This window comes from Suricata suricatta, chromosome 3 (assembly GCF_006229205.1).
Source record: "Suricata suricatta isolate VVHF042 chromosome 3, meerkat_22Aug2017_6uvM2_HiC, whole genome shotgun sequence".
Lineage (NCBI taxonomy): Eukaryota > Metazoa > Chordata > Mammalia > Carnivora > Herpestidae > Suricata > Suricata suricatta.
In genome coordinates, this window is record NC_043702.1 from 13193439 (window position 1) to 13221309 (window position 27871).

The 27871-nt window shown below is 38.4% G+C and overlaps 1 protein-coding gene and 1 pseudogene across 2 annotated transcripts in view; both read left to right on the top strand.

The window, feature by feature from the left end:
- Positions 1–27871, top strand: part of CUL3 (cullin 3) — a 74383-nt gene that overhangs the window by 36483 nt on the left and 10029 nt on the right. For both annotated transcript variants that reach the window (XM_029933696.1, XM_029933697.1), the window contains exons 3-12: positions 4680–4840; positions 5803–5917; positions 8416–8644; positions 12997–13142; positions 13884–14060; positions 15246–15416; positions 16019–16126; positions 19278–19402; positions 19769–19865; positions 21268–21402. In XM_029933696.1, coding sequence (XP_029789556.1) covers positions 4680–4840; positions 5803–5917; positions 8416–8644; positions 12997–13142; positions 13884–14060; positions 15246–15416; positions 16019–16126; positions 19278–19402; positions 19769–19865; positions 21268–21402 — 1464 coding nt within the window. The remainder of the gene's footprint in view (positions 1–4679; positions 4841–5802; positions 5918–8415; positions 8645–12996; positions 13143–13883; positions 14061–15245; positions 15417–16018; positions 16127–19277; positions 19403–19768; positions 19866–21267; positions 21403–27871) is intronic.
- LOC115287368 lies at positions 2750–3387 on the top strand (annotated as a pseudogene).

Here is a 27871-nt window from a genome sequence, read left to right on the forward strand (position 1 = left end):
AGAAATCTGTTTCAAGAAGAATGAAAGCGTGTATCCACCAAAAGGATTGTCACCTAAGTGTGCCTAGTGACATTACTCACAGTAGACAAAAACTGGAAACAGCCCAAAATATCCATCAGCTGGTCAAATAAACTAAAGGTGGCATATCCATACAATGAAGTACTATTCAACACTACAAAGGAATGAAATTCTGATAAATGTTATCCCATTAAAGACCCTTGGCAATTTTATGCTTAGTGAAAAATCAGATACGAAAGATTACATACGGTTCAATTACATTAAATGACCAGAAAAGGAAATTTGTATAAAGAGAAAGCAGGTGTGCTGAAAGTGGGATTGACTACAATAGGCCCAAGGGACTTTTTTGGGTGATGGAAATAGACTGGAAGTAGACTGGGGCAATGTTTAGCAACTGTAGAAATTTACTGTAAATTATTGAACGGTACTCTTAAAATAGGTAAATTTTATGGCATGCAAATTACATTGCAGTAAAGCCAAAAAAGGGGAACGTTAAACACTTTCACTCTAAGAGAAAAATCTTCTCTAAAATTCAAAATTTATTCTGAAGATTACATTGTATGTGCCTTTTGTAATTCGTACAGGTAGTGTGCCTTTTGCCAAAAACAATAAAGTCTGACCTGATTCTTTCGACATTTCTCTTTATTAAGAACACTTGATTTCTTAAAGAAGTTGAACTTGCTAATGTCACATATATGTTGTATATGGTATATCAGTGTATGACTGCCACACACCCACAAGTCCCGAAGGCAGGAGGTAGAGATGGAACTTCCTGTGCTTGCCGGAATTACCAGTATTTTCTGTTCTAGCTGTGAAACAACCCGATTAAAACACTCCCTCGCTGCTGTTTCACTACTCTCAGTGTATCTTCTCTGTTGTGCTCTCACCAGTTGAGCTTTGTGGTTACTGAGAGTCCGTTGCATTCATTTTCAAACCTATTTATGCCACTTGTACATAATTTAATATTGTGTAAATCAATAAAATGGTGCTAGAAACAATAGACTTTCTTATTAGTAAACTAAATTGAATGTCAGAAAGACTTGACAAAGGCTAATCACTAAATATTGGTTTGAATTAAGTGTGGGTAATTTAAAAGACTGGAGTGGGGAGTGTAAAAATCTCAAAGGACTGTTTTTACATTCATATTGCTTTACAAAGGTCTCTAGTTCATGCTCCATTGTAATGAAACAAAGTCGAAAAAAGTTTATTAGGTGAGGGTATATGTAAGAAAAGTAACACTGAACTTCATAGAATTCGTGTTTAAAGACAAAAGTCTTGGTATCTGTGAACATCTATTATGTTTTAAAGTAAACATTTTTAAGATGCAGATATGTGTGGGTGTATTTGTTTCTTTTACTACCTGTCTCCAGTTAAGCAGCCAGTTACTGGTTTTGATCCCATAGGGTGAGAGTGAGTATATGGTACTACTCAAAAATATAAACATCAAATTTATAAATAACAATGTGATAGAGTATTTTGATAAAGGAATTCTTGTGGCTTTTTAAATTTTTAGATTTATGACCATTTTTATTGGATGTATCTTGTATTATTATTTTTTATGTTTATTTTTGAGAGAGGGTGTGGGGGAGAGGCAGAGGGAGGCAGACAGAGGATCCGAAGCAGCGTCTGTACTGACAGCAGAGAGCATGACACAGGGCTCAAACCCATAAACTATGAGATCATGACCTGAGCCAAATTTGAATGCTCAACCACCTGAGCCACCCAGAGGCCCCGAATGTATTTTTTTTTTTTATGCTGAAAAGTTAAGCTGGAATCAGGATGATAGTAGGAGAGGAGTGAGCCTGCAAGGTACTAGAGTAAAGAGTAGCTTCAGCACATACAAGGGGCCACCAGAAAGGAGGAAGGGTACAGTTAGGGGAGACTCAGAATTTAAGATTTTGAGATGGAAGTATGAAGCTTAAGAATCTACCAGAGAGATGGGGCGCCTGAGTGGTTTAGTCAGTTGAGAGTCTTAGTTGAGAGTCCCACTTTGGCTCAGGTCATTGATCACAAGGTTCCTGAGTTCAAGACCCACGTTGGGCTCAGTGCTGATAGCTCGGAGCCTGGAGTCTGCTTAGGATTTTGTGTCTCCCTCTCTCTCTGCCCCTCCCCTGCTCTTGCTATCTATCTCTTTCTCTCTGTCAAGAATAAAACATAAAAAATTTTTTTAAATAGAATCCACCACAGAGAGAAAACACCAAACGAGGGAAGAAGCGGGTTCTGCCAGAGGGCCCCTGGAATGGGAGGCTGCAGTGGCTCCTTGATAGGCATTGGTGGTGGCGTTGGGGGTTGGGGTCACAGTGGTGGTTGGGGTGAGGCCAAGGCCACAGAGCTGGTGGAAGCAAGGCTGAAAACAAGGAATGGATCCCCATCACCACGCTGGGCCACCTGATCAAGGACATGAAGATGAAGTCCCTTGAGATCTGTCTCTTTTCCCTGCCCATCAAAGAATCTGAGATTACTGACTTTTTCTTGGGAGCCATCCCATAAGAATTAGGTTTTGAAATTTTTTTTTTGTTGTTTTTTTTTTAATTTTTGATACTGAGAGAGACAGAGCATGAGAGGGGGAGGGGCAGAGAGAGAAGGAGACACAGAACTGGAAGCAGGCTCCAGGCTCCGAGCTAGCTGTCAGCACAGAGCCCGATGCGGGGCTCGAACCCACAAACGTGAGATCTGACCTGAGCCGAAGCCGGAGGCCCAACCGACTGAGCCACCCAGGCGCCCCAAGAATTAGGTTTTGAAGACAGTGCCTGTGCAAAAGCAGACCCATGCTGGCCCGTAGGCCAGGTTCAAGGCATTCATTGCCATTGGAGATTATGATTGGACACCTTGGTCTGGGTGTTAAGTGCTCCATGGAGGTAGCCACTGCCGTCCGCGGGGCCAGTGCTGGTCTCGCTTTTCAGCTGTCCCTGTGTGCCAGGGTTACTGAGGGAACAAGATCAACAAGCCCCACACTGTCGCATGCAAGATGACCGGCCACTGTGGCTCTGCCCTTGTGCTCCTCATCCCTGCCCCCCGAGACATGGCCATTGTCTCAGCCCCTGGGCCAGCCCAAGAACCTCGTGATGATGGCTCCTGTTGACGACTGATACATCTCAGCCAGGGGCTGCACGGTCACCCTGGGCGGCTTTGCCAAGTCCACATCTGATCCATTTCCCGGACGTACAGCTGTCGCCCCCCTGATGTCTGGAAAAGTCTGTGTTCACCCAGTCTCCCTCTCAGGAATTCACTGACATCTTGTAAAGACTCAACAACCAGCATCTTTGTGCAGAGAACCCGGGCTCCAGCCGTGGCCACCATGTCGTTTTATACAAGGGAAAGAGTCCAAGCCTGTTAAAAAAAAAAAAAGAGAAGAAAGAAAGAAAGAAGTTACCGGAGAGTCAGCAATGACAATTTTGAACCTACTCACTTTGATGCATGATTTTGAAAATATGAGCCTGTGCCGAGATTATATAGAATGTAGAAATGTGCACAGCGAAGATACTAATCACAGAGTGGCTTTCCTTGTAGCCATTAGGTGTGTACCCTTGGGTGAGCTGAATGGAATAAGGTTGGAGGAGTGATGTCACATGCAGAGAGTGCTACTCCTGGAGAATGTAGTTAAAACTGTTTGGAGGACCGGTCAGTGCCATTTTAGTTGCATCGCTAGTATGGTGGAACTCCTGTTAACAGCTGGTGGCTTTGTTTGGTGTTGCTTGCAATGATTGAGTTCCTTTTAAAAGTTCCAGGACCATAGTTTGCAGTGGTTCTTAACTGGTTTTCAATTACAAATGCCTTTAAGGACCTGATGAAAACTGTGGGCTCCATTTCCAAAGTACTTCTGTACCAGGAAACACAGTAATTTTATCATAATTTTTAGTTCTTCAGAGACTCACCAAAGCCCAGAGAGATCCTGGTTAAGAACAGAAAGGAATTCTCTTGTTAATCCTTTGTGAGTTAAAACAATATTCCAGTGCATTTTGATATAAATGTGGATTTTCAAATAATGCACAAAATAGGACTTTTATAGCCAATAATTCAGATTATATGTGCTCTATAAAGTGAGACACTTGTAATCAAGTTGGCAAGAACTTGAAAATAAGATGATTTAAAGTAATCTTTTTGAAATGACAGTAACTAGAAGTGTGTTAATGATGTAATGCTACTGTACTGTTAAGTATTAGAGCCTTTTAATATTTACCAATAAGTAGTCAACTTCAGTTGCATGGATCTGTATTTCTTTTGGCTCTTAATTTAACTTCAGAGAATATGATCCAAGTATAGTATTTAAGAAAGCAGGACTCATGTTTGGGCATGGTATAGCTTTAGAGAGAAAGGAAGATATGCATGTGCCTACTTTGCTGTCTTTCTCCCCCTGCTTTCTGCTTACCTCCCTCCCTGGGGGATGGTGCTTGCTTCCCTTGACCCCCCTTTTCTCCTAAGGTTAAATGGGCTACCACCGCCATGTAAGCAATTGTTTGTAAATTGTAAAGACCAACTTTTATGTATGTTGGGAGGTGCTAGAAAAATTCCCTGTTGCTTAAGGTAGTTTGAAATGTTCCTCACCTGAACGACCGACTGCTCTGGTAACTTTAGGTCCTGTATTATTGTCACTCGCAGTGATTATTTTTATGTTTGCAAGAGTTGTGCTCAATGTTTCCATTATTTTGTTTCAACTGCAGGACCGTGTATATGTACAACAAAATAATGTGGAGAATGTCTACAATTTGGGATTAATTATTTTTCGAGATCAAGTTGTACGTTATGGGTGTATTAGGGATCATCTACGACAAACGCTATTGGACATGATCGCAAGAGAGCGGAAAGGAGAAGTTGTAGATCGGTATAATCATCTCTTTCTACTTCAGTGTTTGGTTTTTTAGTGGTTATATCTTGAGAACCAGCTTACTCTCATAATCTTATTAAAATAAAAGTTTTATTGCCCAGCACATTATGAAAATCCTCAAAAACCTTTTCACAGTTAATTTAAGAATTTAAGTTAAAAGCACGAATCTATTTTTAGAAGACACCATCCTAAACTTCTTTTTAAATTTACTTATAAAGAACAAATCAGCAGTCTTCTCTTTGGATTTTTCATTTATTTTTTATGCTGGCATTTTGTTCTTTTGCCATGTGATAATATTTTTTGTTTCTTCTCTTTGTCTTTTTCTTTAAAAGGCTCTGGGCTAGCTCTCATTCTTAACGTATTTGAAGAAAAAAGTTGAACATCGTGTAAAATGACTGAGAAATACTGTGCTCCTTCTGTTAAGTCACGTTCCCTCCCCCTTTCTTACATGATTTTTGTGACACTGCAGCTAGAGTGGCTTGAAACATAAAAGGTTGCGTTCTCTATTTCTGTGTATTCAGAGAAGCTATGAGAGGAAGACTTGTCAAGTTCTTTTTATTTCCGCTCTGGTGCTTGGTCAGAATTGCCCCAAAGCCACCGGATACCAAAAAAACGATAGCGCCTGGGAGTACCTCGCTGCCCATGTCAAGTGACCTCCTGACTGCTTTCGCATGGTCCTTTTGTATTCTGTGTCTTTGCAGACACAGCAATGCTGAGACATTTTAGGCATTTTTTCCCCCCAGATTTTAAAGTTGTAGCAATATGAGAACAACCTGAGACCAGGAGCTGTACAGTCAAGATATGCTTTCTAAATCCTTACATATAATAAGTTGCTTATGGGAGATGGGTCATTTTAATTTAAAAAATGTCTTAAAGTTTTTCTAACAAATTCTGTTGCATTTTTTTTTACATTAATTTAATGTAATTTGATTATCAAGTGGTTTAACTTCTTTTGACAGGGGCGCAATAAGAAATGCTTGCCAGATGTTAATGATTTTAGGTCTTGAAGGACGATCTGTCTATGAAGAAGATTTTGAGGCTCCTTTTTTGGAAATGTCTGCAGAATTCTTTCAGGTAATCAGTGAAAATATGAATGCTCTTTGAAGAGATTCTCAAAGTTACTGAATACAGTTACTGATTTGAATATTTGACCTTTTTCTGCGGAGGCCCTTTTAGGAAAGAAGGTACAAAAAAATACCCTTTAGTGCACTTTCTCCCCACCTACTCCTCATTCGCACATTCTAGGGAAGGAACCCATTAGAGGAAAAAAAATGGAAAGAGTTTGGACTTAGACACATGATTCTTTAAATTATGTGTTATGAAACACTCAAACTTAGAAATAACTTTAATATTCTATTATATTTATATGTTACAAATAATTTATCATAAATTCACAGGCAAGTGCATCACTAATGAAATCCCATTATTCAGACTTTCATGAATATGTTAGTGGTAAAATAAGTATAGAAATACGCACAATCGTGTGTGTGTGTGTGTGTGTGTGTGTGTGTGTGTGTAAAAAGCTTTTGATGAGGAAATTAGAGGTCATAAGTATAATTGATAGAAATTTGTAGTAGTCTATACCACCCAAACCAGCTGAATTGCCAAAAGTTAAGTTAAACAAGAACTAATTTGTAATGAAATCACCAGAGGTAAGGACAGTATTTATAAGATAGTGATAACCATGCATCCTCCTGAAAACCTCATTTATATATAGTAGGAGCTTTATAGTGTTGTTAAAGCAAACTTAGTTGAATACTAACTTAAAGTTTTTACTTCAATAATAGGCTTTTAAAAAAATAAATGAATCAAAGTTATAACAATTCTTTAGTTCAGTAGGTCATTCATAAGAGCCATTGGATGTATATAAAGATGGATTGTGGAGAATTTTGGGGTCCTTTACACATAAGGAAGCAAAGAATGGACTTGCTGCCCTTTCTTTTTTTGTTCAAATTAGTATGTAGCCCATCAAGACCACCTTTGTGGCCTGCACTGGTGAACCTGGACTGTGCTTTATGAACTGTTAATTTCATAAAGTAGGAAGCAGTTTCTATTTTCTAATGATACAGCAACTAATTCTAGGTATTTTTGACAATGTTTTTGACCTGTGCATTCGTTTCCATTTCCTTCATCACATTGAAGACACACCAATAGAAGGTTGATCATCAAGATTCCCAGATGTGCCGCAGTAACATATTTATATACACGGCACACACTGTTGTCAGCAGTGAGTGGAGAGATGGTCTTACCAGAAGTGTCATGTGGTGTGTTAATGTCTAGTCTTAGAAACTTGATTATTTTCAGAGATTAAAACTACTTTGTGTCAAAAAGTGGACTGTGTTATTAAGTTTTGTATATAATTTATGTCAACATGTCTTCTGATTTGTAATTTTTTAAAAAAATATTTTATTGTCAAATTGGTTTCCATACAACACCCAGTGCTCTTCCCCACAAGTGCCCTCCACCATCACCACCACCTCTTTTCCCCCCTCCTCCTTTCCCTTCAACCCTCAGTTCATTTTCAGCATTCAGTAGTCTCTCAAGTTTTGCGTCCCTCTCTCTCCCCAACTCTCTTTCCCTCTTCCCCTCCCCCTGGTCCTCCATTAGGTTTCTCCTGTTTTCCTGTTAGACCTATGAGTGCAAACATATGGTTTCTGTCCTTTTCTGCCTGGCTTATTTCGCTTAGCATGACACCCTCGAGGTCCATCCACTTTCCTACAAATGGCCATATGTCATTCTTTCTCATTGCCATGTAATACTCCATTGCATGCATATATATATATATATGTGTGTATATATATATACACACACACACACCACATCTTGATCCACTCATCAGGTGATGGACATTTAGGCTTGTTCCATGATTTGGCTATTGTTGACATTGCTGCTATGAACATTGGGGTACATGTGCTCCTATGCATCAGCACTTCTGTATCTCTTGGGTAAATCCCTAGCAGTGCTGTTAGATGTATTTGTTAATCCTCCTATCAAATAGGTTAACACCACCTGGGTTAACATTTATAATTTACCGGAACTTTGGTAAGGCTGCTGTTAGCAGACAGGATTGAGAGTTACGTAAAAGCTCTGTTGCTCAGTCACCACGTTACATGCAGATGCACACACTCCTTCTGGATTGGGAGTGGGTGGCAGCTGGACTTTAGTGACTAGCAGTATGTGAGCAAAACTGTATGATAAACATGAAGAATCTTTATAGGCATAATTTATACCCATTAAAATAAATCAAACAAGAATTTCCCACTCTGACTTGGGGTCAGATGCTCCATGCTATACTTCTGACCCTTACTAGCATGTGCTTATTACTTTTTCTGTTATTGGAAGTATATTGGCAAAGTTTCAAAAACACTACTTAAGGATAATGTATTGATTTTCCTTCTGTAATCATTGCTTTAAAGCATGTAATTCAGCCATGTGAGATAAGAAACTCTATAAAATGTTAATAGTGCTAATGTTAGATTGGCTTATAATGAATATTACAGAAACCCAATTAAAAGAAGAAACACATTTTGCTCCTACATTTAAAAAGAAAAAATCATGCTTCTTTTTTGCAGATGGAAAGTCAGAAGTTTTTAGCAGAAAACAGTGCTTCCGTATATATAAAGAAAGTAGAAGCTAGAATTAATGAAGAAATAGAACGGGTGATGCACTGCCTTGACAAGTCAACCGAGGAGCCCATAGTAAAGGTGGTTGAGAGGGAGCTCATCTCCAAGCACATGAAAACGATAGTGGAAATGGAGAATTCTGGGCTAGTACATATGCTGAAAAATGGAAAGACAGAAGGTAGGTATCAGCAATTGAAAAATAATTAAATGTTTTTAGTTCTACCAGGTTCTTAGTGATTATTTTTTATTTCACTATAATGAAAATAGATTATGAATGTTAGTCTTCAAGTTGTGTGCCATTTATTAACTGCTGTTACCTTGATAGGATTTAACAGTAAAGCTTTATGCGTATTAATGTGGAATTTTGGTATCTCTTGTTAATTGGATGGCTTTTTTCCCCTCTCTCTTCCATCTTAGTCTCCCTCAGTTTTTGTGTTTTTCTTAACCCAGCTGTCTGTATTATTGGGAGACCACTGAGATCCTCATCTATTACTGTCCTTTTTATATACAAGGGAATCGGACTCTTTATACTCTCTAGTGTTTGTGATTCTCTTAAAATTTGATATTCCAATCATGAAATTTGTATAGGCTTTCCTTTGGGTTAGTTGTGATAAGGGTGCTGAAAATGCAAAAACTACGTGTCTTTCATGTGATAGTTTAGATAAATTTTAGTAGATTGGTTTTGAGAACTACAGAGTGACAGACTTTAGAGAAAGGAAAACTGTGTAAAAGTAAAAGCACACAATTTTGAGATACCTGTAGCATTTATTCTTGTTGACTATTTACTTTTTCTTTTCAATTTTTAAAATGTTTATTATTGAGACAGAGAGAAACAGTATGAATGGGGGAGGTTACAGAGAGAAAGAGGGAGACACAGAATCTGAAGCAGGCTCCAGGCTCTGAGCTATCAGCACAGGGCTCGAACCCATGAACTGTGAGATCATGACCTGAGCCAAAGTGAGATGCTTAACCAACTGAGCCACCCAAGTGCCCCCTTTTACAATTTCTTTTAAATGTTTATTCATTTTTGAGAGTTGCTGGTTGGGGGGAGGGAAGGAGCAGAGAGAGAAGGAGATAAAGAATCTGAAGCAGGCTTTAGGCTCTGGGCTGTCAGCACAGAGCCCAATTTGGGGCTCAGACTCACGGCCCGCAGGATCATGACCTGAGCTGAAGTCGGACATTTAACTGACTGAGCCACCCAGGTGTCCTTACCTTTTTTGCCTGAAAGCAATATTTTGTGATAAATACCCTAGGAGAAATTATAAATAAAAGAGTAACAATTATGTTGTCCTTAATCTTAATTCTAAAGTTTTACTTTAAAGCTATGACTTTAGGAATCACTGATCTGCTATTAAAAAATAAGGGTGCCTGGATGGCTTAGTCAGTTAAGTGTTTGACTTCGGCTCAGGTCGTGATCTCTTGGTTTTTGAGTTTGAGCCCCTTTTGGGCTCTATGCTGACAGCTTAGAGCCTAGAGCCTGCTTCAGTTCTGTGTCTCCCCCTCTCTCTGCCCCTCCCCCGTGTGCACGCTCGCTTGCTCTCTCTTTCAAAAATAAACATTAAAAAAAATTGATAAACATGGTAATCTTGCTATTTTCCTGCTTCTTAGATGATCTCTTAGCAGTATTTTAGGCAAATTTATTATAAAAAGAAACACATACTGGCTTGAGATTGAAGCTTGTCAAGGAATGAAAAAACAATAGTTAAACAAATCACTTAAGGAAGAGGTGGATGTAAGAAGAGAGAAAAGTAAGATGGTAGGAAAGGAGGTTTTCTGTGCTTCCTTTAGTGTAATTCTCGGTTTGTGTTTTGAGATGCTTACATTTCTATGTATTTCCTTCTGAAAGTTGTATGTAAATTTGTTTTTATTAAACCAGAGAAAAGACCCTTCTGGTAAACCTTTTCTTTTATTAACCCCCCCCCCCAAATCATTTTTAAGTATGTTTGTCATGTTTTCTAAACTAAGCTATCCCTGAATGTGTAAAGTCTAAGTCAACAGTTGGCAAACTTTTTTGTAAAAGGCCCATATGGTAAACTACTCATCTCTTTTGTAATAGTGAGAAGGTAGGCATAGACAGTCCCACAGATGGGTTACCTGGACCGCGTTTCTGTGAAACACTTGAGTTTTTTTTCAACCACTTAAAACTGTAGAAACCATTCTTAGTTCATGAGGTGTATAAAAATAGTGGGCTATATTTGGTTCAGGAGCTATAATTTGACAACCCCTGATCTAAATGTCATCTAGAGTTAGTGTTTTCTTGTCTGCTCTGGGGGGAGGTGGGAGAAGGTGGATTAAATTGGCTGGAGAGATGGGCTTTAGGGAGTGTTTGGAGAGGTTGTTGGGTACACCTGTTGGGTACAGGGTCTCAGAAATCTGCATGGAGACTTGGGTTAAAGGCGTTAAGTTTGCCTGACAACATGGTGCGTGCTTAATAAGTACATGAATGAAGAAATGTCGGCATTCTTAACCATAGTTCTCTAGTACTTCATGTTTTCGGCAAGTAAACAGCTAGGTATCTGTGATTCTAAATGAAATTTTAAAACGCTGGCTTCAATTTTCCTGACTTCCCACTAGGAACCTGATCGCAAAATGTCTTCATTGTGTTAGGCCCTGCTCTGGAACGGTATGTCAAGAATATGTCAGAGGTGCCACTTAACAGTTATGAAGCCAAACGTCTCATAAATCAGAAAGTGAAAAAGTTTTCTGACCATGAACGGAGGATGAATTGTATGGGTTATTAGGTGCAGATAGCGCTATGAAATTTAAGTTCGAATGGCATTTGATTTTATTACGTTTGATTTTTCATTTTCTCTTTCACGTTATCCACTTCACCATACATTTATATATGGTGAATTAAATACAGTGAAATTATATTAATTTCTATACAGTTAAATATGCAACATGTAATTAAGCAAAACTGTAACAACAGAGAAACAAAATAGACAAGTTGGGAACCATTTTGTTAGAAATGTGTTTGATATGCTAAATTTATTATAGTAAGTGTCCATAAATTGCTGTTGGATTTTTAATACCTATTTTTAACATGGGGGATTTGATTGTAATTTATGCCAGATGTGATTATAAGATTTGTTGTGTTTAAATGACTTTGGACACATATTATTGCTGAGAACTTAGTGTTTAATAAAACTTGACTCTGAAAATCACTGAAACAAATTTTAGAAGCCCCCTTTATTTTTTTTAAAACTTCTAAGTAGTTCTCAAATACAAAAAACTTTAGTATTAGGATCTAAATAGCTCTTAAAATAAAGACCAGCGTTATGTAAATTACAGTCTGTTCAAGCTTGGCCCACCAGCAGTTTGTTTAGAGCCCCCCCCCCAAAATCTCAAGAAAAATCATATTTTATTGCTTATGAAAATTACATAAATTTTTAGATATCAGTGTCCATAAATAAAGTTTTATGGGAACACAGTCACGCCCATTCATTTATGTGTTCTATGTGGCTTCTTTCTTGTTGCAGTGGCAGAACTGAAGTAGTTGCAACAGAGACCATGTGGCCCACAAGTCTATAAAATATTTACTGTCTGGCACTTTTCAGAACAAAAATTTCCCAGCCCCCATATAGAAGGTGCTATTCTAACTTCATTTCAAAAGTTCTTGATGATAAAACTTTTTTATATTATTGTATAGTTCTGACACTTAGAGTCTCTCAGTAAGTTTCAAAGAAACCCCAGACATATGGGAGAACATTTTACCTCCACATTTTAATCTTGTCAAAAATGATATAAAAAATGAACTGAATCCAGAGTTTTCATTCTACATAAAAGCACTATAGTGAGATACCAAGTTTTAAAATACACATATTGGCCTAGGATGTTACCTGGAAAATGTTAGGGATTGCTCTGAGGAAAATACTAAGGAATAGGAATATATATAGCTATAAATCTTATATCCTATGTATATATAGTATATATACATATACTGTGGTGTGGAATGAAATAAATACTAGTTTATTTTATTTTAGTTTTTTATTTTATGTTTTTTATTATCATATTGTTTGAACTTTGAGATAGACATACCTAAAAATATCTGTAAGACTTTACACTGATTTTTAGGTCTCTTATTGTGTTGACTCCTAATTAAAACCATAATTAAAGTTGTCCTTTTGATAGACATTTCATAGTAGATGAGTGGGTTCTAGATGAAACTTGTATAGGAACTCAAAATTGCAGGGTTTTTTGTTTGTTTTTTGTTTTGTGTGTGTGTGTGCCTTTCTTGTTAACGCTGTATGGGCATATACCACGTAACCTGAAATTGGCTGAGACATCTTCTCAAAGCATCTTTTCTGAAAGCTGTATTTCATAAATTACGATAATAACCATTAACCAGCCTAATTTTTTTCCTTTTGTCTGTTTTGCTGGATGGTTTTTAGTAATTTTTCACATGCTCAGTGAATAGTAGTGATGGAGAAATAAACTTCTTTAAGTTTCATAAATCAGAATGAACAGAGATTCACATTTTTTCCCCTTAATCTTTAATATAGCCGATTTGTGTGTTCTTTCTGGTTGCAGACCTTGCCTGCATGTACAAGTTGTTTAGTCGTGTGCCGAATGGCTTGAAAACCATGTGTGAATGTATGAGCTCCTATTTGAGGGAGCAGGGCAAAGCCTTGGTTTCGGAGGAAGGGGAGGGGAAGAATCCTGTTGACTATATCCAGGTGAGTGACTGCAGAAGAATGTCTACGTTTGCAGTAATTTGACATCTACTAATAGAAAGGTCACTTTTACTAAGCTGTAGGTCTTAGTGTTTTTTACCTTAATTGTCCCACTGGGAAATTAGTATGTGTACTTACCCTCAATACTTTAGAATTTTGCAAAGTGTATATATATATTTATATCAGGGAACCAAACCTACCTGCTGCTTTTCATTTATTATTAACCTGCTTGATGAAGATCTTATTTAGATGGTCTCAAGAATGAAAGTTACTACTTTTATCTGTGCTTTAGTGTTCACACTCAGGGTATTAGAAAACGTAACTTTTCAATTAAATACATTTTGTTCTAAAATGTTTGCTTTCAAGCAATACTGTGAATAGATTATGCCTCAAGGTTTTCATGTTTCAGTATAAATAATAAGCTTTTTGGTGCATTTTTAAAGTTGACTTTCTTGGGCTTTATCCATTCAGTCAAGACAGAGAAGGATGTGGAGAAACCGTGCAGAAGCTCTTAGCTTCAGTAGAGTAAAATGTCAATAGAAAATAGACTGCTTCCCTCATTGCTGACATTTTGAATACAGGATTAGGTATAGGCTTGAAGACAGTGATACGAACCTGTAAATTTAACATTGAGCACACACATTTATTACCTGCACACTTAAGGCAAACATACCTGATCATATGTGTATTGTATAGAAAAAAATTATTATGATCTATCCTGATCTCTTTGTTTTTATTTGGAAGGGCTTATTGGATCTGAAGAGTAGGTTTGATCGCTTCCTCCAGGAATCGTTCAATAATGACCGGCTCTTTAAACAAACTATTGCGGGTGACTTTGAGTATTTTCTCAACCTCAACTCCAGGTCCCCAGAATACCTCTCATTATTTATTGATGATAAGCTGAAAAAGGGAGTCAAAGGGGTAAGTATCCATGCACTTGAAAACACATGAAATTTTATTTGTAGATTTAACATTGTATACAAAATTAGGAAACAACAAAATATAAAATTGGGGAGTTTTGTAGACATAAAATAAAACCCTAGCCCTTTGTTGTGCTTAAATGTGTGCTGTGGTCTTTGAAAAAGGATTGCTTAAGGTTTTTGAAATGGTCCAAAGTACTTTGACATTTCACTGGATGTATAATTTATACCCAAACCAAACAACGATGCGGTCACAGTTGTCAGACAGTCTCCATGGACTGTGAGGGTTAGATGCGCGGGGGAGATGAGCGGCAGCAGGAAGACTGCTGTCCACACCCTGGGGCGTTGTTGTTGCCACCTTGTTCTGGGCGTTGTGCATCTGACAACACTTGGGTGCCCAGAATTTGAAGGAGTGGATTAGAACAGCTTTGAGAAAACAGTTTGAAAGCCTTTATCATATATGTCAGGGGTCTTGGAAGCTTACTACAGAAAACCTCCTTAGGCATATTGTGGTCCCACATCCACTGATCTTTTTAACTTCGTGTTAGAATTTGTGAGACAAGGGAAAAGCAATAAATGCTGCAGGTTGTCCAGGCAGCTGTAACGGAAGAACAAGAGGAAGATGACCACAGGAATGCCGACATCCATATAGTCTTCCATGTTTTTTAATATATGCTCAATTGGCTGTAAAATCATCTTATCCTTACTTAAAAGATGAGGGCAGGGGCCTTCTTAGTTTTTGAGTTACAACGAGTTATTACCCTCTTGTTTGCACAGTTTAAATTTTAAATGACCCTACATCAAAATATCTGTCTTTTGCCTATATAAATTTCTGCCTAAATGCTATAGAAAAGCATTATAATTATCTTTTTTGTGATTAAAATTTCATTTGTGCTGAGTCATCGTTTAATCCAGCCCTTATCACCTCATTGCTGCGTTCAGGGGTGGCCCTGTCTGGAGGGGAAGGACCCGCTCCGGCCCCTGGACACGCTGCACGGAGGAGGGTGTAAAAACGGGGCTGTTCTGTGCAGGAGGCGTGTTCTCACACTGGGTCCCTCCTTCTGGCAGCTCTCAGCCAGACTGCATTGTTACTGGTCTTCTTTTTAAACTGCAGATGACCTGTGGTGCTGTTTTGGTAGAACTAAAATTTTATAATTATTAAATTGTCTTTTCCTTGACTTTGCAGCTAACAGAACAGGAAGTAGAAACAATATTGGATAAGGCAATGGTCCTTTTTAGGTTTATGCAAGAAAAAGATGTATTTGAACGTTATTATAAACAACACTTGGCAAGGAGACTTCTCACAAATAAAAGTGTTTCCGATGACTCAGAAAAAAATATGATATCTAAGTTAAAGGTAAGGTGTATATGCTGGAATGAAGTGCACCTAACCGGTGCCAATAGGTAGATGGAATGAATGCCAATAGGTGATTAGAAAATATTTAATTGATTTAAAGTATTTGTTTCTATAAATTAATAAAGCTAGATTTTTTTTGAGCTAGGGGTTTCCCTTAGATTTGCTTAGGTTCTGGGACATTCAGAGTTTGCTGGAGTTTCTCTTAGTGTGGCAGGATGTGTTCATGGAGATTTGGGGGAGGATTAGTGCAAGGAAAATACTAAAGGGAGAATCACAGTGTAGTATTGTTTCCCAAAGTGTGATTCATGGACCGTGTGTACTCGGGTCACCTGGAGTGCCTGTTAAAAACTTAGAGAGCTGGTCCCTGCCTGTGATGAGGTGTATTGGACTCTCCGAGCGAGTCTGGGAACCTTCATTTTATTCTTGGGCTACTCTTAAATACAGTGTTCTCAAATCCACTGAAGTTTGGTACCCACAGGCTTTGAGCAACTATTGGGAAGATTTAGAAAGGATGTCAGTAACGTGGAAGAATTTATTTCTTTGTACATTTCCTCATAGAAGAATCCATAGTTTATTTGTGTGTATTTGTTATTCTTCCACAGACTGAATGCGGATGTCAGTTCACATCAAAACTGGAAGGAATGTTTCGGGATATGAGCATCTCAAACACAACTATGGATGAATTCAGGCAGCATCTACAGGCAACTGGGGTAAGATTCTCCCATTAATTTCTTCTTATATGTGTGTATCTGTGTGAAGTCTTTTGTAATGGGCATTTTCATCCATGTATCAGATAACTGCTGGTGTCATTTCTCCAAATGTTATTGTTGGCAACATTTATATTGTCTGTGCTTACTTTAAAATCTTTTTCTGGGGTGCCTGGGTGGCTCAGTTGGTTAAGCGTCTGGCTTCAGCTCAGGTCATGATCTCACGGTTTGTGGGTTCGAGCCCTGCCATCAGTCTCTGTGCTGACAGCTAGCTCAGAGCCTGGAGCCTGCTTCAGATTCTGGATCTCCCTCTCTCTCTGTCCCTCCCCTGCTTGCACTGTCTCTGCCTCTCAAAAAATAAATAAAAACCATTAAACTTAAAAAAAAATCTTTTTCTCCCATATAAGCATTTTTTAAACTATTACTGTTAACAATTTTTTTCTTATTTTCCTCAAACTTAGTTTATTCTCTTTCCTTGAAGGAACATTCTGAAACTTCGATAGAAAGACTTCACTGTTGTAACCATTACAGATTGTGAAAAGAATATGGGACCTGGGCAAGCTTGCTGAGTTTTATACTCTACCTCTCACCTTACCCCCAGGGTTGTTCTTTCTTGGAATCATTGCCTGACCTGCCTATACCTCAGTATTCTCATCCGTAAGATCAGCATAATGGAGACAACAATTCTCAGAGCCCCCGAGGGATGAACAAGAATATAAAAATGCTGACATTAGTGAGATATAAATGTGGTTTTGTATCATGACTCCCGGAAGACAGAAAAACTGCAGCTTTTAAATGGCTTTGGAGTCTGATGGGGTTTTTGTGAGGGTTTAATGAAGTTCAGGATCCCTCCTTCCTTTCTCTCTTTTCTCTCTTTCTTTCTTTTTTCTCGTGACCTTACACAACTTTGTAATTAGGACATGTGACGGCCATGTGAAAAATTTGGAGGTCCTTTCCTCTGACGTTTGGAGGAGACATCACTTCTCTTGGTCTCAGTCTCATCACAAACCAATTATGTGAAAATATCTAATTCTGTAGAAATGGACATTTATATACATTAAAGCATTCTGACTTGGACTTCTGGTCTCTCCTTATTATATACAGTTGTATGATCTGCCTCAAGGTTTATTGTGGAGAAGGGCCGAGAGCAGGAAAGATACACATCTGTGACAAATAAATATCTGGTTGGGCAGGAACTAAAGTGATTATTCTAGATCTTTTTTTCGTTTTAAATTACAGATTTATGCTTAATTCTGTCTGATACACTAATATATTTTCATGAGATAAAATTATTTTTCCTGTTTATTTTCTTTCTTCCACTAATCTTACACATACATGTTTTTAAATGTTCATTTTCGAGAGAGAGAGTTTGTTTATTTTTGAGTAGAGGAGGGGTGGGGGGGGAGAGGGAGGGGGTGTATGTCTTAAGCAGGCTCCATGCCCAGCACAGAACCCAGCGCAGGGCTCGATCCCACAATTCTGGAATCAGTACCTGAGCCAAAATCAAGAGTCAGATGCTCACTGCCTGAACCATCCAGGCACCCCTTCTGTGTTTTTATTTTAAAAACAGACGGGGCAGGAAAAACAGACTTGCTGTTCTATTTCTATTTGTTTATATCAGCAAGTCACGTCCTATCCCGATAGCTGTTTCTGGTGCTGGAGTCTGTGTGTACTTGCCCCTGCCACGCCCTCTCTTTGAATCGAGGCAAATGTCTTCACAATATTACTTACTAAGAAAGCGAGGAGGAGGAGATACAAACCACTAAAGGAATAGTCCTTTGAGGTTCTTCCTCCCTCCCCCCCCCCACTTAATAAATAATTCATTAAGTGCCTTGTGTGTGAAGCATTGTTCTGGGCACTGGGGATACAGCAGAGAATGGAACAGACAAAAATTCCGTTCCATGATGAAACTTACTTTCTAATCTGGGTGACAGATGAAAACAAGGTAAACACAAAGCATAGATAGGTAATAGAGTAAAAATCTGCAGTGGCAGAGTGGTCAGGGAAGGCTTCCTTTAAAAATGGCATTTTGAGGAAAGATTTCAGAATTAGCAAGGTGTGTGGGAGGAAGGGAGTAGAAACATTGTCTTGGGTGGATTGAACCAAGTTGTGACACCATTACTGCCACTTCAGATGCACCACGCCCACTGCAAGCCTCTGTTCACCGTCTGTGAGTCTCCTGTGGTCATGTCTCCTGTGCATACTGGGTTCAGCTTTCTTAAAATTGAGTAGTTCTTTGGTAGGTGCCTGTGAAGAGATCTGAGTGTGGCATACTTCTTGATATTTATGTAGTTTATCCCCTTAAAAAAAAATCTATGTCACTAAGTCATCCAGGTTAGGTAAATATGGAATAATGATTTAGAACAAACTATGAATACCAATAATAGCAATATTTCACCCATAATGAGCCACCTGAGTGGCTCAGTCCGTCAAGCGTCCAGACTCTTGGTTTCGGCTCAAGTTACGATGTCGCAGTTTGTGAGTTTGAGCCCTGCATCAGGCTCCGTGCTGACAGTGTGGAGCCTGCTTGAGATTCTCTCTCTCCTCTCTCTCTGCCCCGTCCTGTGCTCGCTCGCGCTCTCTCTCAAAAAAACAAAAACCAAATAACGTTCCTGTTACCATGCATTCATAGAGCACACATGTAGAACGGGATCTGCACTGTCTTAGGCAGATGCTCTTAAAAACTACATGTGAAAACATGAACGTTCTGACTGAAATAGTAGAAATGTGAATGGAATACTAGAAATAGGTTGTTTGTGTGCTGAGATGATAAAAATATTTAAAAGCTTAGATGAAAGATTTAGAATTTAGAATTTTCTCTAAAATGATACTTACGACCCCTTGATACTGTATCTAAAAAGGCATAAAGGCCAAAACGTCACACTTCTCAGTGATACCATTAACACCATACTTACATACTGAGAGCTCTCCTTTGGTCATTATCCTAAAGCCAATATCTTAAGCAATAAATAACAGATATTTGCCAGAATAATTAAAATTTGGGAAACACTGATCTAGACTTTAAGAAGTTGTTTTATTTGCGAGATAGTGGGCATGGAGCGAACTCCTTGGATAATGCTGACGCAGTGTCTGTATGGAACGGAAAACAAATCCTGGTTAATTTGTGGAGGACTTCTTCTTACGTTTTACACAGGTGTCTTTAGGTGGTGTTGACCTCACAGTCCGGGTGCTCACAACAGGATACTGGCCCACTCAGTCAGCCACACCAAAGTGCAACATCCCACCAGCACCAAGACATGCGTTTGAGATATTCAGAAGGTAAACATAGATCAGACTTTGTAAGTCCACATAATTGTTCAGAGTTGATGTGTGCGAATGAGTTGTATGAACTCCTTTCAGAGGGCCAGTTTCCTAATATCTTTTCTTTAGCCTTCGTGCCTGGTTAGTATATTTTGTGCTGTTGCCGTCTACCCCTGGCTTAGAACAAATTCATTATTGGGTTACTGTGGAGAAGAGTGGGCTGAGGAGCAGCATCAGCTGAGCTTCAGGCCAGGGGCAAAGTGTACAAATAGAAATTAGTATTTCCCTTATACATAGATGCTTGTTAAGGGTTATTATCCTATCATTTATAATTTCAAACGTGAAAGCTACATGATTTTCTAAAACCGGTTTGATTTGCTCAAGGTTTTACTTGGCCAAACACAGTGGTCGGCAGCTCACGCTCCAGCATCACATGGGCTCTGCAGATCTCAACGCCACCTTCTATGGACCGGTTAAAAAGGTAACTGTCGCTCGTTTGAGCATACGTATGTAACTTAAAATTAGCTTATAGAATTCATTTCTGAGTTTTGTTGCCCTGGATAATTTATGTTTTTCTCTTATTTTCATACCTATTTGAAATATTCAAAGGGGGAAACTGGCTTTAACTTACTTACTTCTCTCCGTTGCTAACTTCATTGGACAGTATGAAGACTCTATCTTCCTTCAGGAATGTAAAATAGTATAATTATGCAATTTATTTATAAGATTAAATTTGATAATAAAAGTTGATTTCAGAGCAGACAGAGCTGTTAGTCCCTTTTCAGAATTCTCACATCTCCTATAGTCCTTGTTTCCAGTAAATCAAAACCAGGAAAATGAACACGAGATTTGTGAGATGTACAAAATGTTACCAAAGTGTATTTACTTTAAAAATTAGCAAGACACTAGCGAATTGCCTTTGTTTAAAAAACGTAATCACTTTTTTACATCCAGAATTGTGAGGTTTAGACTAATTACTTTCACTGCTTGGGTTTCATTCAAATCAGAATTACTTGCTTTCACATAAAAGTAATAAATCTTCTAGAAGAACATTAAAAGAAAAATACCTAAGTTGTCATTGAGGCAGCAGATAACAGTTTATAGTCCTGCTGGTTTCATGTAAGTCACTATTGACAACCCCCCCTTTTTTATATTGTTAATATCTACATCTGTTCTAATTTTTATGCTTAAGTCAAATGGGAAATATTCATTACAGTTCATTTACTTGAATAGTGATTGACACTATTACATGTTTGAGTGTAAGTAGTAAAGTTACAGATACTAAAGAACTCAGCTTTTGTTTTAAAGGAGAGGGTGTTTTCCTAAATAATCATGCTTTCTTTTGAAGTTTGGTTAAACAGATCAGTGGGTCTTAAAAACAATTCGTATATGTTAATTACTGAAGGCTTAACGTTCTACTTTGTACTTAAATCATAGAGCAGGAACGGGCTTAAGGATGGCAGAGATTTTTTCCTTTATCCTGTGCTGTTGTTTGATCTTACTGTGATCAGACCACACAGGAAGAAACCCCTATTACTTTTGGTAGTAATATGATGGCAGTGTTGTCTTTTAAGTCTTTTATTCCATCCTGAACTGTTAAAATAATTCTAGCTATAACTATAAGGAATTGTTGATTCATTACTTGCTCAGATATATTAAAATGTTCATAATGGGGGGAAAAGACAGTTGTAAGTAAAGACTGTGTGTGTGTATGTGCACACGTACCCATTTTTTTTAAGTTACATTTCCTTTCTATGTAGGAATAAGTTATATAGTTTTACTAAGGGTACAGTTGGATGTTACAGTGCTTCTCTTTCTAACATACTGTTAAAGTTATCATTAGATCATTATATCTTGTTTATATTTTTTAAACAATGAAACAGGAAGATGGATCTGAAGTTGGTGTTGGAGGGGCACAAGTAACTGGCTCTAATACACGGAAGCACATACTGCAGGTCTCCACTTTCCAGATGACCATATTAATGCTCTTCAATAACAGAGAAAAATACACGTTTGAGGTATGTGTTGGTTATATAAACTTTTAAGCAGTTGTATTGTTTCTGATTCTCCTCTGTTACCTGGAGTCTTTCTTACTTGAGTAACCTTTAAAGTTATTACTATTTGAGTATTATGTTTATTAAGTAACCTTTGAGTACCATTAGAGAAAATAGCATAAAATTAGGCTATGGAACTATATTGGGTCACATTCCATTTAGTTTTTTTAAAAACCAGCTTTATTGAAGCATGAATTTTATGTGATAAAACATATCCCATCTAAGTGCATAATTTTGAGTTTTAACAGATCTGTGAACTTGTTTAAGTGCCATCACAATCAGGATACAGACTATTACCCGCTAAATTTGTATGCTCCTTTGTAGTCTGTTCCCTCTCCCTGTCCCCAGATTGCCAGGGATCTGCTCTTTATCGCTGTAGATGAGTTTTGCCTTTTGCTAAAATGTCATATAAATGGAATCATAGAATATGTGTTGCTCTTGTCCATCACGTATTTTTGAGAGTCATCCGTGTTGGTGTGTGTATAGTTTTAGTAGTTCATTCCTTTTTATTTCTGAGTGGTATTCTTTTTGTATTGTTTCTTAATGTTTATTTTTGAGAGAGAACAAGAGAGAGTGTGCGAGGAGGGGGAGAGGCAGAGAGAGAGGGAGACACAGAGTCTGAAGCAGGCTCCAGGCTCTAAGCTGTCAGCACGGAGCCCCATGCAGGGCTCCAACTCACACACCGCGAGATCATGACCTGACTGAAGTCAGCCGCTTAACCAGCTGAGCCACCCAGACGCCCCTGGAGTGATATTCTGTTATACAGATTTACTGTGTTTTCTTTGCCCACTTACCTATTCATGGACACTTGGGTCATTCTCAGATTTAGGCTGTTAGAAATAGAAAGATAGGTTGAGCTGTTTAAGAGACGGTGTCCCAAAGTGTTCTGCTATTTCACGTTGTTGTCAGCAGTCTAGGATAGCTCCAGTTGCCCCCTATCCTCTCCAGAATTTAATAGTCTTTTACATTTTAACTGTTTTATTTGCTGTGTAATTGTATCTCACTCTGTATGTAACTTGCTTTCCTCAGCCTGTGGGCTCCTGGGCCACTTGCACATCATATTTGGTGAAGCTTCTGGTCCTGCCTTTACTGGGTCAATTTGCATACAAATCCTCTGTCAGATCTGTGTGCTGTGAATATTTTATCACAGTCACTTGCCTTTTTATTTTCCTTAAATGATACGTTTTGAAGAGCAGGAGTTTTTAATATTGAAAAAGTCCAGTTGCCACTTGCCTTTTGTAGTTCATGGTTTTGATATCCTGTCTAAGAAATCATTGGCTGCCTTGAGGTTGCAGACATTTTCTTATAAGCTGCTTTTTCGTTTTAGCTTTCACATTTAGGTCTGTGGTCAGTTTCAAATATTTTTTTTTCTATAGTTAAGATTAAGGATTAATTCTTTCCCTGCTTGGAGTGGCTGGCTGGTCATTGGGAGAGCATGCAGCTAGGTCTGTGTTGTGAGTTCAGGCCTCACATTGGGGGTGGAATTTACTTAGAAACAAGTAAAGTAAAAGTTAAGAATGCTTTCCTCCCACACACTGATACTCAGTTGTTCATTCCATGGTTGTTTATCCAAAGCATTGTTCTTTTCCCTTTGAATTACCTGGCACCTTTATGAAAACAATCAGTTGACTTTGTATGTGTGGGTCTGTTTCTGCACTCTGACCAATCAAATCTGATTGATTGATTTCTACGTCTAATGCTAGTTTTACAGTATCTTGGTAGTATCAGATTTCTTTTTTATACCCATCTTTTTTTCTTTCCTTCCATTAGGACATTTGGCTACATTAAATTCAATTAGTCTTTTCCCATGCTATTAAAGGGTACGTTGAGTCGAAATAAAGATCATGTGATTCTTTTTAAAATTTTTTTAAATGTTTATTTGTGAGAGAGACAGACAGAATAGAGTGGGGGAGGGGCAGAGAGGGAGAAGGAGACACAGAATCTGAAAAAGGCTCCAGGCTCTGAGCTGTCAGCATAGAGCCTGACTCAGGGCTCAAACCCACAAACCGTGAGATCATGACCTGAGCTGAAGTCTGACACTTAACCCACTGAACCACCCAGGTGTCCCAAGATCATGTGATTTTAAGTTTAAATTTAAAACAAAAGCTGTAAAATTATTGCTGAATTTATTCTTAATTGAAAGCCAGTTTTCAGATACTGTGAACATAGAAATAAGTTCAAGTTTGAACTTTGGAGCTAACTTGATTTGTAGGTTGTTGTTTTTTGGGGTTTGGTTTTTTTTGTTTGTTTTTTGTTTGTTTGGTTTTGGTTTTTTGTGTTTGTTTTTTATTTTGAGAGCGAGGGAGGGAGAGAAGCTTAAGTGGGCTCCACACTCAGGGTACCAGCACTGAGCCTGACACAGGGCACAATCTCATGAGCATGAGATCATGACCTGAGCCAAAATCAGAAGTCATGTGAGCTACACCTAGGCATCCCTGTTAGCCCTATTTTAATACCTACCTTCCTACTTCCATGTAAGAGGTTATTGTTTTTATAGGAGACACCTGAAGGAAATGTTTTGAAACTCCAGTGTTTTCACTCTGGTGGCTAAGTCAAGAGGTTTTGGTCTTATGTATTTCTAGGTGTGTCTTACCTAGGGCGTCACCTTAGCTGTGAAGCACAAGTTACACATGATTTAGTCCCAAAGATATTAATTAAGCAAGTATTGAGTAGCTTACTCAAGTTGTAAGCCTTTTCAAACAGGTGGAGTTAAGTGATCTCTAACAGTTTGAATGTTGTTATCTGCAGTGCAGCTACCATGGGTAACATATTTTAAGCAAAATAAACTGCTTGATAAATGCTAATTAATGTTGGTTTTCAATCCTACTTTGTAAAGAGCTGGCGAAAATAATGAGATAAACAAACTCATTTTCTAAAGTCGTTATTAGAATTGCTAGTAATTTCAGTGGTTTAAGCTTACTCTTCACTCTTCCCTTTTCCTGCTGACTTGGAATCACTGATACTAGTGAGCATCATTAAGTATAAAAGTAAAAATAAGCAGAAAATCCCTCTAATATTTCATATTTTAGCTAAGTAACAAACCAGAGGCCTGAGCATAAATGGCATATGTAGAGTGCCATTCCTGGTGTTCCAGAGCCTTCTGGCTGCTGCCATCTTGAACGGGGGGCACTGTGAGAAGGCATTTGCCATTTGTACTCATACCGTGTGTTACACTGTAGTGTGCTGTGAAAGTACTGTTAGCCAGCTCTTTTACACAGATCACCTCCACAAATTAGGATAATTTAAAGTAATACTTTTAAAGGAAGCTGATTTTTTAACTGAGTATTCTTTATGAATTCAGTAAAACGGTATATTTGTTGTTTAATGCTACATAACATATCTCAAAACTTAGTGGTTTAAAGCCTCTAACACTGTATTACCTTTCCTGGTTTCTGTGGGTTAGAGGTTGAAGAGGGGCTTATTTGGGAAGTTTTGGCGCAGAGTTCCTCATGAGGTTGTGAAGATGTCACCTTGGGCTTCAGTCATCTAATGTTTGTCTGCATCTGGAAAATACATTTCTAAGCGCTGGGAAGACGCTTCCTTCCACATAGCCCGCAAGTTTGTTTCGGCTCCTGGGTCTTCCCGTGGCCCTCACCACAGGGCTGTTCACTTGTCCTTGCATTCCAGTGGACACCTCTCCCTAACGCGAGCCATCCGAGAGCCCCAGGCAGAACCTGTTGTGCTTTCAAAGTCACATACTGTCACTTACTACTTGATCACCCAAGTTAGCCCCGTTACTGTGAAGGGATCACGCGAGGTTAAAACGTACCAGGATCATTATGGGCTGTCTCAGAAGCTGCCTGCAAAGGGTGGCATTTATTTGTTGTGTCACATTTCGTCCATGGTAATTAAGCTCCTGAAGCTTTTTCTCTTTTTATGGCTTTCTTTAATGAATACGAGTTTGTGTTACAGTTTAAAACAGCTAAAGGGGCGCCTGGGTGCTCAGTCGGTTAAGCATCCGGCTTCACCTCAGGTCATGATCTCACAGTTCGCGGGTTCGAGCCCCATGTGGGGCTCTGTGCTGACAGCTAGCTCAGAGCCTGGAGCCTGCTTCAGAATCTGTATCTCCCTCTCTCTGACCCTCCCCTGCTCGCGCTGTCTCTCAAAAATAAATAAAAAACAACTTAAAAAATATTAAAAAATAAATAAAACAGCTAAAATCAGGAAATACGTAAAGTGGTAGTCTCTAACCTGGATTATAGTAACTAGCATTTGGTTTTTGAAAGGAATATTTAATTAACATATATATTTTTGAATGTTCTTTATTACAGTTTTTAAATTTTCTTGTGTCTGAAATATAATAACTAATTATGGATAATAGCAAAGTTAACATTAGGCAGTAGCACCTAAATTGAAAACAATTAAAAATCAGTGATCATTGATACCTCATGAAGAAGTTCTAACAATCCTTAATGACATAATTTCACAATATATACAGGAAGGTGTTTGGAAATACAAAGCGTAATAGATAATTTACAATCATAGAAATCCCTCACAAAGTCCTGACTGACCAGACAATGAAAAAGATCTTCCAGAAGATTTGAATAACATAATTAGCAAATTAAAAAAAAAATTTTTTTTAATGCTTTTATTTTTGAGAGACAGAGAGAGAGAGAGAGTGCGAGCAGGGGAGGGTCAGAGAGAGAAGAGACATAGAATCTGAGGCAGGCACCAGGCTCTGAGCCAGCTGTCAGCACAGAGCCCGACACGAGGCTTGAACCCACGAACTGTGAGATCATGATGACCTGAGCCAAAGCCGGACGCTCAACCGACTGAGCCACCCAGGTGCCCCCATAATTAGCCAATTAAAATTGAAAGCTGTATATACAGAGAACTTTGAACTCAGAAAGTAAAATACACCTGTTGCTCTTGGAAATAGGTGAGGCTGGTATAACCTCATTACCGAAATAAACAAGGAGAATACAAAAAAGAAAAAGCTGTAGGTTATTCAACTTTAAATGCACAAATCTTGGGGTGCTTGAGTGGCTCAGTCATTTAAGTGTCTGACTCTTGATTTTGGCTCAGGTCATGATCTCATGGTTCGTGGGGTCAAGCACCGCATCAGGCTCCTTGCAAATAGCTATTTGCACCTGGAGCTTGCTTGGGATTCTCTATCTCTCTGCCCTTCCTCTGCTTGCTTGTGCTCTTTCTGAAAATAAGTACACTTTAAAAAAAAAAAAAAAGCACAAATCTTAAATAAAACATTAGCAAGTCATACTCAGCAGTATATTGAAAGAGTGATTCAGTGTGTCCAAATAGGATTTACCCCTGGAATACAAAGGAATTTGTTAATATAAGTAAGGTTTGATAATAATAAAGTTAACCGAGCACTTGGCTGTATTGCCAGACCTTTGAAGGAGAAAAATCAATGATTTCTACCGATCTACAAAAAGCATTTGTAGTAGTCAGTCTCCATTTCATACTTACAGGATATGGGGACTCTTAGCCACCTAAGAAGAGAATGAAATGCCCTTAATGTCATGAGGTTATATCTAACGAGAGACCTAATAAGCAAAGCAGTAGTTAGGAGTAAAATACTAGACTTCTGCCCATTAAAGTTCGGAACAAGTTTTAGGATATCTGCCTAATTATTACTGTTATTCAGCATTGTTCTGCAGGTCCTAATGCAGTAAGAAAACGTGAAGTTTATAAAATATCAGGAGCTGACAAAATTTGTAGGCAGTGTGATTGTCAGCTGTGATAATCAATTGAGAACATCCTCAGAGAAGAGTTCAGTTGAAAAATCAACTTCTCTCTAAATTAGTTAATCAGAAAATGACCTGAGGAAAGCGGTATTTTAATAAGAGTCATAATCTTTTCCTAGGAGTCATTCTAGCAAGAAAGGTAGAAGACTTCTACCAAGAAGGTAACAAAGCAAAAGAAAATGAAAGGGTGAATGTGCCTGAATGGGAAAAGTTATAGAGGAGGTATCCCATTTATGGTTAGCATTAACACTGTTGTATTCATGGGTGTGTTCATGTACATACACATGTGTATGTGTTTGTATTCCTGTGTGGATATGTAGATGTATAGGAAAAGGCATAAAGGATGCACACTGCAATGCAGTAGTCACCTCTGGGAATGGTCTGTAATTGTAAAGTATCGCCTAAGAAAGGAGTTCTAGTTTTCTTTGAGTCTGATTAAACAATAGAATATGTGATTAAGTCACTTTTCACATATAATAATAATTATAATCAACATTCTAATTATAGCACCTATTTGCTGGGGCTAACATGTATAGTGTTCGAAATGGCTACAGTAGGTAGACATACCTATTTTTGAGGCAAAAGAATGTGCCTCATCATCACTGAAATTCCCATTTCCTTCAGTCCTCACTGATAGTCCTTTAGAGAAACCCAACCTGTTGCTGTCAGACTCCTGTGAAAGAGAGAAGGACTCCACATCAGTTACCAGTTACACCATAAATATGCCT